The sequence below is a fragment of the Glycine soja genome, chromosome 17 (assembly GCF_004193775.1).
Source record: "Glycine soja cultivar W05 chromosome 17, ASM419377v2, whole genome shotgun sequence".
NCBI lineage: Eukaryota > Viridiplantae > Streptophyta > Magnoliopsida > Fabales > Fabaceae > Glycine > Glycine soja.
The window spans coordinates 4,793,433-4,809,250 of NC_041018.1; the positions used below are offsets into that span (position 1 = coordinate 4,793,433).

The window sequence follows — 15,818 nt, forward strand, 5'->3', positions numbered from 1 at the left end:
TTATAGATTTGTATGTTGCAAAGATGTAGTCGTAAACTAACTAGATAAGATTTCCCAAAATTTATTTTGAATCAATTTTCTATTTCCGTTTTACCTAGCTTAAGGTGAGCAGTATTTTATATTATTGACGATTGAAGTTTTAACTTAATAATCAATGTTAATTTCCTATAAAAAAATCAATATTAATTTTAAATGTCAATTTCTATTGTATGAATTGTTCAGATAAAAAATTCAATTCTAATTAAATATTAAGGTGAATAATGGAATTGGTTACTCAAATTGTGATACAATAAGAAATTGATTCGAATGAAAATTTTAAAATTAATTTTTGAATTTACAAAAGTATAACAAATTTTAAATTTAATTTTTTTATCATCTTTTAAGAATAAAGTTATGACCTTACAAGTAGTAGCATGGAGTGGTTTATAGGGTTTAGAACCATGACTTGAACCTCTATCTCCTTCTCCACCATCACACCTTCCACCATGACCGATCGTGACCGCGACCGAGACCGTGACCGAACTCGCGACAGAGAAAGAGAACGAAGAAGAGATAAGGACGATCGTGACCGAGACAGAGACCGAGCACGCAGCAAGAGATCTCGCTCGCGTTCGCCTGACCGTGGCCGCTCCCGCCACGCGCGCTCTCCCTCTCCCAGCGAGCGCTCCCACCGCCGGCGGCATCACCGGACGCCGTCCCCCGACCCGCCGCGGAAGCGCCACCGGAGAGACTCGGCGGAGGAGGATCACAAGGAGACGAAGAAAGCGGTGTCGGACTTCGTGGACGGCATCGTGAAGGAGCAGCAGCAGAAGGAGAACGGAGACGGAGGAGAAGGAGAAGCTGAGGGGAGCGAGGATGAGTTGGAGATAATGAAGATGTTTGGGATTCCCACCGGATTTGACTCCACCAAGGGGAAACCGGTTCCCGGTGCTGACGTCAGCGGCGTCAGAGCCGTCACCAAGCGCCAGCCGCGCCAGTACATGAACCGCCGCGGCGGATTTAATCGCCCATTGCCTGCTGAGAGGAATCGCTAGGGTTTTCTTTTTTTCAGGTCTGTTCAATTTCCTTTCCTTTTCTAGCAATTACTCGTGGATTAGGGTTTAGTCCCATTTGATGGTTGCCACTTGCTATTAGATTCGCATTTAGCTTAGTTCGGCATATGGTTGAAAATTGATTTGTTTTCCTCTTCCAGACAGTGATGATTAGTAGTGAATTAGCAATTTTGTGTGGATTTGTGATGATAACTGTTATTCATGTTGTTGGAGTGTGCCATTCTTTTCGTGTATTACATTGTACAGATTATTATCCATGCTTAGCATGAGGTTAGCTCTCTTGCGATGCTAGAGTTTTTTGTCAAATTGTTTCGTCTTGAACATTGATTAAGTAGTGTTTTATTATCTGTAATCTTATCCAGGAGATAAGTCCTGAAACTATTACACCCAAAATGGAGTGTTTCGTATCCATTATAAATTACTCTCATTTTTCCCCTAGTATGCTAATAAACACAAGTCAATTAGTAAAATATTTCTCCCTTAAAAACTAACCCCTATTAGTCTTTAATCATGCTTACCCTTAGAGTAAATTACTCTCACCTTGCCTATATTTTACCCTTACACAAATCACTATCCTCTAGTCCCTTGGATATTTTTAAATATATATTTTCAAATTTCACAGATCTTGTTTATAGGGTTCTTGTTCTAATATGTATAGTAATTTGAATTTCCCTACCAATATGAATCAATTTTCATGTTTTGCAGTGTTACTATGTGAGTAATATCACAGTGGCCGAGTTTTGAACGATTGTTAAAGAAAAGCATTTAGACCAATTATATATCCCTAGTTTTGTGTTTAATTCAGAGTTTGTCTTTTTAATTCCTTTTCATTCTTTAATGAATCGCTTTCTCTTTGTAGTACTAGTATTATATTCATTATTCAGAACTTCTATGTTGCGTAGTTGTTTGGTGTGGAGGTAATAGGTTGCTTTGGCAAGCAAGGCATTCTTATCTTCCTCAGTACTAGGACATGCAATTTGGGGGACTTTGACACACTTTGTCACTTCCACTCATGGTAGCAATTAGTAAATTTGAATATGTATAACATGATTCAAGTTCGGTAATTGAAAACAGATAATTGATGATCCTCAAGAGATGAGAATTCACCCGAAGCCTCAATTCACCAACAGAATTCGTCCATACCCTTCACATAACAGATTTGTCCCGTGTACCTTGTCACCTTAATTCTCTCTTCTATATGTCTTATGGACTAGCAGTCTTCCACATCCTCACATGCTTCTCTCCCTTCTTTCAGCCAAACACCTCTAGCTTCTGTTGTATACATTCGCAAACTTAGGCCTAGGCTCTTTGGTTAGTTGGGTTGTTGACGATTGATCCATTTAGTAATGCAGGTTGCTAACAGACTATTGATCAAAGGATTGGCAGGCATGTTGGATGGAAGTTGTGAGTTATTAGCAGTAGGGAATGTGCAGTATTTGTTATTTATGGCTGATTGTAGAAGAACCTTATCTTTTTCAAAGCCTTGACTAAGATTGGAGACTGTAAAGAGATTTCAATTACAAGTGGTTAGACTGTGGAACATAAGGTGTGAATTGTGATTGGATATAATAGCAATAGTAACTATACATTTGCTCTGAAAAAGCTGATATTATATAATTTGAGATTGAGCTCACTGCTGTAGTGCCTACTTATATCTTGTTTTGTGTTACTTTTGTAGAACAGAAAGATACAATGTTAATATGTTTGCTTTTCAAAGGAATAAGTTGTGGCAATATAACTTACAAATAGCATTATTGGAAATAAGGATGATGGTAATTTACTATCACTTCTATGAAATCCCTGTTTGGAAAAAGCCTCCCCCTAAGCTTATAATTGAGTCAGCCATTTTTTTCATTTTCATTCAGAAACGCAAATGCAGTATTCCTCCTTTTACTCGTTGGTATGAAAATATCTTTCACACTACTAAGTATTTTCCTTTGCTGCTTAATCGACTATTGCCATTGTTCATTGCAGACGAGTAATTTCCTTTGGTGGTAGACGGTGGTTAATCATGTGGAATGTTGGATCCAGAAACCCTTGGTGGGACCCAAAATGAAAGCTCGCGAGCGTTCCACCAGTTACTTGTGTCGTTCATTTAATACCCCGTGCTACCTTCAGCTCAATATATCCTGCGTAATTGGTGTTAGGCGTGCTTTTATTTTTTTATCCATCTACTAATTGTCTAGTTACATTCATAGAATTTGTCAAATTTTCATGCGGTATGTACATTTAGCTGCACGCCTTACGCCTTGGGAATTGGGATGCACATGCTTTATGTAATCAAGTGATTCTGGATTTCAATATCATGCATGGCCAATATCCGTGCGAGTTTGTTAACTCTGTCCTAAACTACTAGTTTTAATGCTACTAGTATATCTATGCTGATACGCATTTAATGTACAAAAGCAAGAGTAATCTTTTGGTCTACCCCCCACCCCCCATAATAACGGCAAGCCTTGTATCATGAGGGGGTGTTGCTACGTGCACCCAGTGAAATTACTGGTACGCCCAAAAATTTAGCGATTTTTTCATTTTGTTTTTCCGCAAAAGAAATATGAATCAATTAATCAATTAGGTTATTAGCACAACATTCTAATCAATTGAGAATTGAGCTAATAGATCAATTATGTTATAAAATAAATAATATTATTATATATAACATTAAAATTTTTAATGTATATTTAATGTGTATGTAAATTTAAATAATAAATTTTATGTTTGATATAATTCATATGAATTATTTAATTTGTATACATTTTTATAAATAAAAAAATATTAATTATTAAAAAAACATACGGATTAGTTAATTGAAAAAAAAAATTAAAAAAAATACTTATAAAAAATTTTTGTTTTAACGCTGAGTGTATAAGAAATATGTCTGGTGCAGCTAGCAAAGCCCGTCACGTGGGATGTGGAGGTTTATTAACTCTAACCCAAGCTATTTTTGCCCCTGCTGAATAGTCCAGTGGGACATGACAAAAGGGCATGGTTTCGAATCCTTCATATGGAAGCTCAAAATTCCACCGTTCTCCCCGCCCCCATTGGACCTAGAAAAAAGGTCAATTGCAGTCGAGTATGGACGAAAATAAATAATTCTGACTAATAATCATCCCCCACCTTTGTAGACTAAAGGGGAGAGTAGCAGGCAGGACCTATTCAAAATGTTCAATTTTTATCAGTAAGGACTTAAATCATAATCCATACCATTATGCACATATTGTTCTACCAAATTAACTTGGTAAACAAAGACTTATTATTAGGATAAGTTATATTTTTATCTACCGAGAGATGTTTAGATTATTATTTTAATTTTGATATGTTGTCGGAATAATCTTTTTTATAGTCATTTGATTAAAAATTACTCAATATAATTTTTTTTAAAATTATTATAAAAAAACTCGCTTATTGTCAAATACTACATGGCAATTCATGATTAGTTTATAGTCTAACTTATTTTTATTCCACATTATATGTTTTAATTAAATTATGAAATCATATTCTCCTTATTTTAAAATAGATATCTCCTTGAAAGATAAATGTGTCACATTTGAGTCCAAAGTAGATGAACTTTGGTTGTTTTTTTCTCAACATGATCGACAAATAATTTTAAACATTTGCCATAATTTTTGTGACCTTAGAAGATAAAATTAAGAATTTAGATCAGCAAAAAAAAAAAAAAAGAATTTAGATGAAAAATTGAAGTTGATAATATTTAAAACTCCTAACTTGATTTAAACTTTTCAAATGTTAAAATCAATGATAGAATGATTAGAAATGGTTATTGATGTCGTTAAAAGCTTTAAATATAATACAAAATACAGTTAGGAGACTCATATATAATTATTTGGTATCATTAAGTGATTCGTTTATATTGAAATGACCTAAAGTGTAATTCAAGTTTTGAGAAGGGAAAAGACATTTATTTTTTCACTGTAAATGGCTGTCAGTTTTGATTCGTTTATTATATTTTAAAATAAGATGGTAGAGAAGGGTAAAGAAATTAATTTTTTTCCAAAACATTGTCAATATTTTAACTTGAAGAATTAGATTAAGTAGACCAGTGAAAATTTGTCATGAAATAATTTTCTTCATGTCCAACACCATAGTTAACTTGCCTTTAAAAAAAAATATCGAAACTAACAGCCATTTACAGTTAAAATTTTTGTGCAGGCTGAGCGAAGTGACCTGTTTTGGTGCTATACTGACAACCATGTCTGGAATCGGCTCTATTGTGAATTTTGAACGGCAGTTTCTATTTGGATTGAGTATTGATAAAATTAATTTTGAATGAAATTGATTTTATAAAATTATTTTTGAAGTGAGGTGGTTTATGTTAAAATATTTTTATTAAAAAATCAAGTTAGAAACAAAATTTATTGTAAAATTTTAGATTTAACACGTCACTTAACGTTGTTTCAATTTAGAATTTAAATTTAAAATTAATTTTAAATTTTATTCTTACGTGAAACTAAATGTGAAAATATATATTCAAAATCAATTATCCAACGTGAAACTAAAAGCGCACTCAATCAAAAGGAAGAAACGCAATCGAATGAGAATCTATTCTTGTTTGAGCATTTGGATAGCGATCGGTGTATGATGTTACGTACGCATTCTGGTCCCTACTTCAACTTCTTCCTTAGTCTCTAATGTCATTCTTCGAAGAGTCTTATCCTAACGGTTTGAGTTTATTGTTTTGTGGTATAATTTTTAGAGCACAACAGAAAATGTTAATTATATACTATGGTTTGTAGGCATGGCATGTTGGTGAAAGGAGCAATAATGAGGCGACGAGTCTTGAATGACGGGAAATTGCGGTAAGTTAGCATAATACATGTGAAGTTAAGTTGCCAAAAGCAAAATGGGACATGGCCTCATATGTCCCTTACTTTATTCGGCGTTGGCACTTGGAACAAAGAACACCAAAATATTAGAGAAAATGGATTGTTTAATGCTGATTAATTTACTCGTACCATACTCAACAAGGACTACATTCATGCTTCACTTCCTAGGAAACTAGGGGCTTATAGATCAAATCGATGATCTCTCCTAACCCACCAACTCGATTGCTTAGGCAAAAATATTATTGTTTCAGATCCGCAATCATACAATGCACACAAATTGACACACTTTAAATCAAGGGAATATGCATGCTGAAATCTATATGGGCTGGTTTTGATAATAATAATAATAATAATAACAATAATAATCCCTCAATCCTTCTTGATTCAAAGAAGAGAAATCCAATCTTCTCTCTTGGACATGTCTTATGAGTCTGAATTCTGAAATGTATGTCAACCAAACTATACTACTTCAAACAAAAAGAATAAAAATAAAGTGCATCCTTTGTTATATTGAAATCCTCGAGCTACCTTCCTATACAAGTTCAACATTGTGGACGATTTGATCAATTTCTAAGAAACTCCTAGCAATTACCCATTATGGCACAATGTCGTACCTCCAATTATATTTTGATAATATTGTGGCTTTAATTCCTTCTAATACTTCCCATTTCCCTGTCCCTTTTGATGATCATCATATTACACATTGAGAAAAGACCCCCTATCAATGACATAACGTTAATGAACATATCATTCTTTTTTATTTGTTCACCTTGACTCAAAATATCAACCATGCATAGATATAGCCCTCAACGGATGGTGGGACACCATATATATATTATTCATCTTCATGCAATAGATATTTGTGATGCAAAGCACTATGGCAACAAAGAAAGTGAGTGCATTTGTTTGAGTCAAACCTTTACCATTTGATTACTTAAAGGCCATCTAGTCCTAGTATTTAACATCTGTATAATTTTGCATAGATTTCAATCAATACGGTACGGAGCTCAAGTTCATATTCAAAGTCATTTGCATCAACATTTGAGTGAATCCATATTATATTGTGCACCCGCAGCTGCATACGCATTGACAACACCGAATAATTAAGAGACGTGTTGAGCTTCACATTGTACAATTCTTCAACCCACGGAAAAAGGTCAATTCCCTCGTTCAAATACACACATGCCGTTGTCATATGGCAAACACCAGTCCTTTAGAAATTGCACCAAATAAATCCAAAACCAACAAGGCTCAACAGTCAACACATACAAGGGTAGATAGTTGAATTTTTTAAGCATGTTAATCAAGATTCAATTCTTGATTTTATTTTTTTGGTTAAAGACATACAGATACAGATACAGTACTTGAGTGAATGTATTTGTTTTGAAAAGGATTCATTAATCCAATCATCAGCTCGTGGGAAATAAGTTTTTTATTTTTTGATAGTTACTCGTGGGAGATAAGTTGGGAAACGAAAAACAAAACAGATAAATCAAAGGTAATTATTTAATGCACTCTTGTATTATGGATTGTCGAATTCCTAATGCACTTGAGATGCATCAAAGCAAATAATGAGGTACGTTAAGTAATATCCTAAATCAAATTCTGTGCTTCATTAACCAACTCATTGCCGCAATAATCACTGGCGAGACTGGTCCAACAAACCATAATAGTATTATTCTTGCTGGAACTTTCGTTAAACACGCGACTATATTAACTTTTATCGTTTCATGATTGACAACAGAACTCAACTAACATCTGATAAACTCCCTAAGATAGTGAAAAACATGCTTTAAGCAGCACCGTAAGAGTTCAAGCATTTATAAAAGTGATCATCAACTTACGGAATATAATTCTGAACTTTTGGGACAAATCATTAACATTTTTTTACTAATTATTACTCCATCGATTATTAGCTTTGATTATTGTTCACTATTGCTCACTAATGATGTGTCAAAATATCGTTCACTTAATCTACACGATTACTTTGTCAAACACAAATTTCTCCAGTACAACCAAATTGTTAGAAGATTAAAGTTCCACGCCAACTATAGACCTTGAATCCATGAGTCGAAAAACTTTTAACAAATTGAGAGTCTCGTCAGCTAGAGAAGACTAAAACTACGGATAAATTAATTTAGTATAAATCCTTCAATGTTACCCACCAAAATGTGTAACGATAACCTTGTTGCAAATTGAAAAGAAAATATAATTATCAATTTAAATAGTAATTGTATAATAAAAGCAAATCTAAAATTCTTACATCATCATATGAATGATAATGTTGAAATAAATATTTGTATTTCAACTGTCTAAATGAAGAATATATTAAAAATCTAAAGAATTACTGCATGACAAGCCAGTAGGGGCTTCAAGCTTGGGGCTAGTAGCTGGACCTACAAAATCTGGTCAATGCCAAAGCTTCATGCAGAACCCCGCTGGCACCACTGATGTTCTCTTGCTGGATATACATTCTGAAAAGGTGTCCACAAGTTGCTCTGCAAGAGATGCTGGATCTTCAAGAAATGTATCAATGTATATTTTCACAATCCTTACTTCTTGAGATGTGGCTCTTAAGCTGTACCAAGTCAGAAATTTCTGCCTGAAGTTCTTTTCTATGTGTCCTTCACACTCTAACCACCTAATTACCTTCACATAATACTCAAAATCCCGATCCGAAAAGCCATTTGCAACACGGCCCTCCTCTTGCCTTTCTCCACTTCTCTTCTTGGATGTGCTTCCATCTTGGGGGCCCTCCCTTTTCCCGGATACATTTTCTTGATCTTTGCCACTCGACTTAGATCTTTTATTCTTTCCAGGTCCATCCTTAAGTGTTTCCAACTTGCAGGGAGTATTAGGCAAGCCTCCTTTTGAGCTACCTACTAACGGCACACATTCCCTCCCTGTTAGAGCTGGGGAATTCAACCCATCATCAGTGCTCATGTCCTCAGTGACTTGTTCCTCTGGTGAATGCTTGTTTTCGAGCTTTAGCACATCAGAACTAGGTATGGAGGCAGTCGTTCCTCCAGCATGCTGCTTGTCTGACAAAGAATCTGCATCAGGAGGAAGTCCCACACTGCCTAGATTGGAACAGTTAATAACATCATTGGATAAATTTCCAGAAGCAAGTTGGTTGCTATCCTTGTGATAAGAAGGATAATGGTCTGCTCGGTTATCAGTCAGATCACTATATGGATTACAGTTATTAGTTTCATCTTCCACTGATGACGGATTGGAAAGGCTGCTACAGTTGGTTACTGGGCTCTGACTTCTTTCTGTTGCAGAGCAATTAGGGACTTCTTCCTCGCCATGCTCTGTTGAGACTTGAACTTCGCACATACCTGACTCCCTCAAATCATTGGAAACAACTTTGAAACTGTATTCTGTGCCTGGAATTAGACCCGAGACACGGAACCTTCTATTTGGTAGGAGCGAGGTGAAAGTTGGGTCGGTGGGGTAGTCCACATCATCAACTTTGCGATGCCACAAGGTGTAACCAGCAATAATTTCACCAGAGGGTTCTTCAGAACCCAAAATAATAGTGAGGGTTGTGGCAGTGACGTCTTCAAACCTCACCATATTTGGAGCCAGCAAATGTGCATCTGAAAATGCAAAGTATGCAACACAAAGATCAATATTATTACATTCTTTGAGAATCTAGACCCAGTGACAAAAACATAATAAGCTGATAACTGTACTATGTTTGCATCCAATACCATAGTTATGTACTTTGAAACAAAATCCAATACAAGTTCGTATACAAAAAAAAACCTTGGAAGTTGGTCATGTCTCATGTTTGGCTGCTGATCCCAGAAATAGTTTTGGGTCCCAAAATAAATTAATATTATTACATGTGGTCAAAAGTAATCTTGGCATCTCCACCAATTATCCAAAATTACTTTTGGGAGACGATTCCAAACATAAATCTCCTTATAAAATTATTTTTTCTTTACACTCGAGTATTTCAATATCTGTACCAATTTACCCAAATAAGAGATAAAAATTAAGATAAAATAAATGGAAGCAGTAAAGTAGTCAGTTCCATATATAAAACAAACCACAAGGGAAATTGAGAAAAAAATAAAAATAAAAGGAGTGATCACCTTGAGTTGTTGGCTTGGGTGACGAAGGCAAAATTCTTTTCGAAAGTAGTGAATCAAGTGATTCCAGAGCAAAACCACAGAGTTTCTGAACCTCAGGTCCAGAAGAAAGCCTGTTCACAATTCCCCTTCCAATCTTCACCGGTGAGCCAATGAGTGGACCCACTTCAGGTTCAAGTTTCTTCACTGCTTCATCAACAATTTTATAAAGTTCTTCATACACTTCAGTTCCTTGTAAAAGTCTTTGGCTTAAGGAGACACGATAACAGAGTATATCTACGCGTCTAGTATCCTTTGCTACCATCAGTTGTTTTCTCCAGCATCTAATACATTTAACGAAACAAACCCAGATGAGATTGATCTTACCTTACATATTTCCAAAATTTCATACTAAAAGGAATATGGCACATACACCACACACACATTAAAAGAACAACTTTACCATCTTTTGATTGAACAATTACAATATCTTAGCCGTAATGTTGAGTAGAGGGTCTTACCATAGCTAAGCAATCAAAAATAGCATTCAACAAATAATCAATCTCTCTTTTACAAAACTGATAATACCTAAGATTCATCTTGAAATATCAGTCCTATGCATGTTTAAAGCAAATAGAATAAAGCTCTACAAACTCAGCAAAAGAGGAGGGGGGGCGGATATTTAAAAAAAAAAAAAAAAAAAAAAAAAAACTTGGTCATGAGGATTATTGTTGACTCATTTCATAAAGTTAAACCACAATTATGCTAACTGATATTTAATTAGTCATGAAAATTCTAAAAAGACTATTACGTGAAGAAGGACAATATTAACTTTAGCATGAAGAGTATTCTGAGACAACTCAGTTGACTTTTTCACATTCTTATCTATTTTGAAAGTCTTTTGATGCATTTTGTAAACAACAAATGACTACATACAATATTCTAGAACCCTGTTACGTATTAATAATTTGCATGTGTAGTAAGTGTAAAACATAGAAGACATTCCAAGACAGAGGGAAAAAAGAAGCAAATTTTTTTAAATGGATACATGATGTCAGCTAAGAAGCTGGAAAAGTATCAATATGATTACCCAAGTAAATCATTTACTTTCCCGCAAGAGACACAGTAGAACCCTCCATCAAGCTTGGGATGCTCACCATCCTTGGCAATTCCCGAACCATCATGTTTTAAAGCACACTCAAGGTGGCATGACAAGCCACAAGAAACACCAGGAAATGGATTCTCAGAACTACATATTAACCACAGGCTAGGGTCTTTGTTGTCATCATATTGATGACAAATGCAGCATGAACATCTTTTGCAAAATGCATATGATTGATTCAGGGTAGCTTTGCAAGCTGAGTTTTTGCAGTATGCGGTGTTAACAGAATCACCACCATTATTGACTGTAATGCTGGTCGCAGGAACAGGCACGTGTGAAGGATTCTCAGATTTTCTCTGCCTTTTAGCAGGCTTCTGACCAGGTGCAGGAGAAGATTGTGGTTCAGGGTCTGTCGCAGTTTCATTCCCCCCTGATTTCTTTTCAGAAACAATTTTTAGAAGATTTTCTATAATTTTCAACTTTGTCAGCCCAGTATACTTTCTCTCTTTCCCCATTTCTGCACACAATATTTGCAAAATCTCTTGACGGCTCCATGACTGCAGCATCTCAGATGCACCATGCGACCACTTAGATACTTCATATACAAGTTCTCTTTTTTCTTCCATACTCAATTTACTGCACTTAGAAGGATCAAGTGCAAGGCCTGAGATTAAGGAAAAAGAAAACATATATCAGCAGTGATGGAGACAAGACTGGTTCAACAAAGACTCCTTCCATAACAAGCATTCATGCCAGACATGTCATCATCTAGAAATTAGAAATTTCTTGAGACTACAGGAAGAAATACTTGAATCTCTACATGCAAAAAAAATGCAATTATCTTTCTACATACGTAATAAATCAGTCCAGTATGTTATCTTTTGTTAAAGTCTAAAACATTGACTACTTCAAACATATTACCAAGAATGCCAAAACAAGCAAATATAATAAAATGTATACAACTGGAACCAGTTGACTTTGCATCACAAGGACGTACCAACCACTTGAAAACACAGTAAGTAATAGAAATATACAAGACCTCGTGCAATGGACTAGTTAAGTAATACAATTAGGCAGTTGGACTTAATCTCCTTTGACCTTTATTGGAAACTCCATACTCCTAATATAGAACCGCTAATTTTATTAGCTGGCACATCGTAATGCCAAATTACAAGCTTACTAACCCTGCTTCCTCAATCCTCCCTCATAATGCATCAATAAAGTATTTTATGATTTATTTACACTGCTCAGGTCGTGAATTCCACGACCCCAAATGCACAATCAAAAAAGCAAATAAAAACAAAAAAACAAAAATTAAATCAAATAATAAAAACAAAATAAATAAATAAACACCTTTTTCAAGAAAAACAATTTTTTTTTAGGAAATCGAAAGCTAATCACCAACCAATATTTAGAAAAGGCATACAGGAAGAGATCACAACAAATTACATCAAACCTCAGAAAAATCAGATAAGCCACAATGCTAAAATACCATACAGAATAATCTACATGTGGATCGTTAAATTGAGCGGTGAGTTAAATCTCACAAGCCTGATCATAACGCAGATAACGAATCCTTCACAGAATTCAATCACCTCGTTTTAACAGAACAAAAAAAAAAAAATTGAGCACATACGTGAAAATTAGAAGAACACATAAATAGAGAGAGACAAAATAGGCAATTCACCCTCAAAAGACGAATCTGTAGCCATAGCTATGCAACAAGAAGGAATCACTCAACCCACCACATTACCACCAAAAGCCCAAAACTTGTTCGAACCTGCACAACACAAAATCCAATCCGCGTCATGGGTGACCGTTAATAAACCAAAAAATAGTAAATTAAAAGAAGAAGAAAATATATGAGAGAGAGAGAGGAATGAAATATATCAAATACCAAGAATAGATGCTTGGAATTGTAGAAGAGAAAAGGAATCCATAAACCGAAAACTGGTCTCACACACAGTATCTCTCTCTGTGTGAAAGAGGGAGATTGGAGGTGGTGGTGGTGGAGGACCTTGCTGCTTTTAGAGAGAGAAAGCTTCCAAGTTGTACAGAGAAAGAAAGTGAGTGAGAGAGAAAGAGAGAGAGGAGCCTTTGCGTTGTTTCTTAGATAAAAATCAATCAATGAATAAATAAAAATAAATAAAAAAGGAGCTTCATGCTATTGCTGTTGCTATTCATATTTCGATACTCACTCACTCACTCACTCAACGACATTTTACATTTCAGCTTTGCTTCTGTTGGAAATTGGAATAGTCCAACCTCCTATTTTACCAAAATGTCCTTTCCTAAATTCCTATTATCTACTCCAACCTCAATACCTCATGTACAAAACTACCTATAACTACACATTTTATAAGATATAATCACATTTAACAAGATTTTTTTTATAATTATATTATTGGTGTAAAATATGCAGGTCTTTTTAAAAATATTTAACCTAATTTCAACATAAATTAAAGATTAATTAATATTTTTTATTTATAAGAATCAAAGATAAATATATTTAAAAAATTACAATAATTTAATAAATTGAACTAAATCTTTGAGTGACTAATTAATATTTTGTTCCACCAAATCTTTGTTTGAAAGAAATAGTCTATCTTGTTGGAATATTTTGTCCCAACAAAAAAAAAATAGGAAAAAAAAGCAGGAAAGGAGAAACAAACAGTTAAAGGAGATTTCAACTGGATTGACACCTCAACAATTCCATTCCATAAATTCTCACTAAGATATATTAAAATAACTGAAAAGAGAAAGGATCATCACAAGATATGGGAGGACATGGACTAAACGCATAAAAAAAAAAAGTAAACTCTAACGGAATCTAAAATATGAAAGTTTGTCTATCCTTTTATATAAAAAAAAAAACAATGAATGGAGCATGGAGCAAGTATTCCACACACACACACACACAAAAATCACTACTTGAGCTAGCATGAGAGACTAAGTTGTGTTTGCACAAGTATTTTCCTTCATGATAGATTTAAAAATAAGCATGCAAATTTTCTATCTATTTTAATTTATTAGACCAAGGCACCATATTAGTATTTCTGTAGGCCTCCAACAAAATTTTTGAGTCACATTCAATCCACAATTTTGTTAACTCCTTTATATCACAATTTTTAGTTTATAAATATTGAACATAATTATATACTTAAATTTCAGATGAAAGCACACAAATTAAATTAAATTGAAATAATCTCATATGGATTGAATTGATTTTTGCAGTATGGTCTTGGTATCAAAGTACTAGTACCTATTAGGCGACACTGCATTTTTTTTTTTTGGTGCGTCCCAGTTAGTGTACCATCCACATACACCATATCCCATCACAAACCTGCACCATAACTTCATACATCAGACCCATATCGAAAGGGAGTGCTCTGGCGTGACATGGCATTGTATTGTAGGACAACATTTTAACTATGTGCTGTCTATTTCTCTTCACTGATTGTCCTTCTTTTTTGGCACATTTTTTCTTCATACATATTACTATCTCTAAGATGTTACAAATTTTACGAGAAATTGAAATATAAAGAATTTCTTAAGTCAACATGGTTCATAAAAATGTTAAATGATTTTTACTTTATTTGATACTTAAGTTTCTTTGTATGTTTGATTTAGTAAAAAAAAAAAAAAGATGATTCAGTAGGTTATTTGATATATGAAAGTAATATATATATATATATATATATATATATATATATATATATATATATATATATATATATATATATATATACTTAATAAAAAAGAGAAGTGTACAAAAATAAAGATAAATTAAGAATTTTAAAACTAAAATCACCTTTCCTCTTAAAATTGAACTTATTATTGAATGGTGTGAATCTCATACTTAATTATTATTTTCTTATATAAAAAATATTATTTTCTTCTTTCTTTCGATAACTCCAAATGCAAGACGAAAGACAACCATTCCATTTTTTGGTTGTTCCTCCGTCCTTCCACTTATGTTTTTGTGTTTAAAAAAAAGCATAAATCTTCATGTTTATTATTAAAAATATAATAGTCTATGTACGGGCAATGCAATGAAAATTAGCAATACCGTTATTTAATTAAAAAAAATATCATCTATGATAAATTCATTAACTTTTACAAAAATAATCTAAAAGTCATATTAGATAGTTGTGGGAGATAAAAAAAAATTCAAATTAATGTAACTGCTTAATCAGAACTCAATGGTAATATTTATCACTTTTGCGATATTATATCAATAATTTTGTATTCAGTAAAAAAAAGTCAATAATTTTGTATGGTAAGATTTTATTTTTGTTCTGACGGAAGGACAAAATTATCCATACAGTAGCGGCTGGATAATGGTGGAGTGTTAAATTTTGTTGGTGACAGTACCGAAGGGACACACATGGGCTTGGGTGATCAGAGTCAACAAAGAGGGTGATATGGTCAATTAACATTAGTTGCCCCACAATTACTGCAGTGTAAGGAAGAAGGTACGAGTTTATATACATGGATGAAATTTTTTTAAGTTTGTTCACTTTTTTTTTTTTTTTTCCTGAGAGAAAAATTTGTTTCACATCTTATCTTATTTGTTCAATGATGGAATGCAGTGATCCTTTCCCATCTCACGCCACTCACTTTCTGTTCTGCAATTGGTTTACCTTATATTGCATCCCGACATGTTAATAATGCTTACTTAATTTCTTCTACACTTAAAAGATGTATAAATTAGATGATAATCAATCTTACCATCATGTTT

General features: G+C 33.9%; 1 protein-coding gene and 1 pseudogene across 4 annotated transcripts; one reads left to right on the plus strand and one right to left on the minus strand.

The window, feature by feature from the left end:
* The first annotated feature begins 397 nt into the window (after positions 1-397).
* LOC114391417 lies at positions 398-3,457 on the plus strand (annotated as a pseudogene). Of its 3 annotated transcripts, none has more exons than XR_003662161.1 (3): positions 398-1,051; positions 2,397-2,598; positions 3,027-3,457. The product of XR_003662161.1 is annotated as a U4/U6.U5 small nuclear ribonucleoprotein 27 kDa protein pseudogene, transcript variant X3 (transcript). The 3 variants fall into 3 exon arrangements; XR_003662160.1 differs by having other exon boundaries at positions 2,405-2,598; XR_003662159.1 differs by lacking the exon at positions 2,397-2,598 and having other exon boundaries at positions 399-1,051.
* Positions 3,458-8,084: 4,627 nt separating this feature from the next.
* On the minus strand, positions 8,085-13,234 carry LOC114392350 (VIN3-like protein 2). The gene is made up of 5 exons (XM_028353460.1): positions 12,975-13,234; positions 12,765-12,857; positions 11,066-11,741; positions 10,000-10,319; positions 8,085-9,498 (listed from the first exon to the last, which is right to left on the minus strand). Exons 2-5 carry the CDS (start codon positions 12,787-12,789, stop codon positions 8,306-8,308), a joined length of 2,214 nt encoding a protein of 737 aa, XP_028209261.1. The 5' UTR covers positions 12,790-12,857; positions 12,975-13,234; the 3' UTR covers positions 8,085-8,305.
* Between the last annotated feature and the right edge of the window lie 2,584 nt (positions 13,235-15,818).

Excerpts from the sequence above, each read along its gene's own strand:
- LOC114392350 (XM_028353460.1), bottom strand. The coding sequence starts at position 12,789 with ATGGCTACAGATTCGTCTTTTGAGG. Across the intron at positions 11,742-12,764 it reads TACAGATTCGTCTTTTGAGG|GCCTTGCACTTGATCCTTCT; the intron begins GTGAATTGCCTA and ends CCTTAATCTCAG. Across the intron at positions 9,499-9,999 it reads ACCCAAGCCAACAACTCAAG|ATGCACATTTGCTGGCTCCA; the intron begins GTGATCACTCCT and ends TTGCATTTTCAG.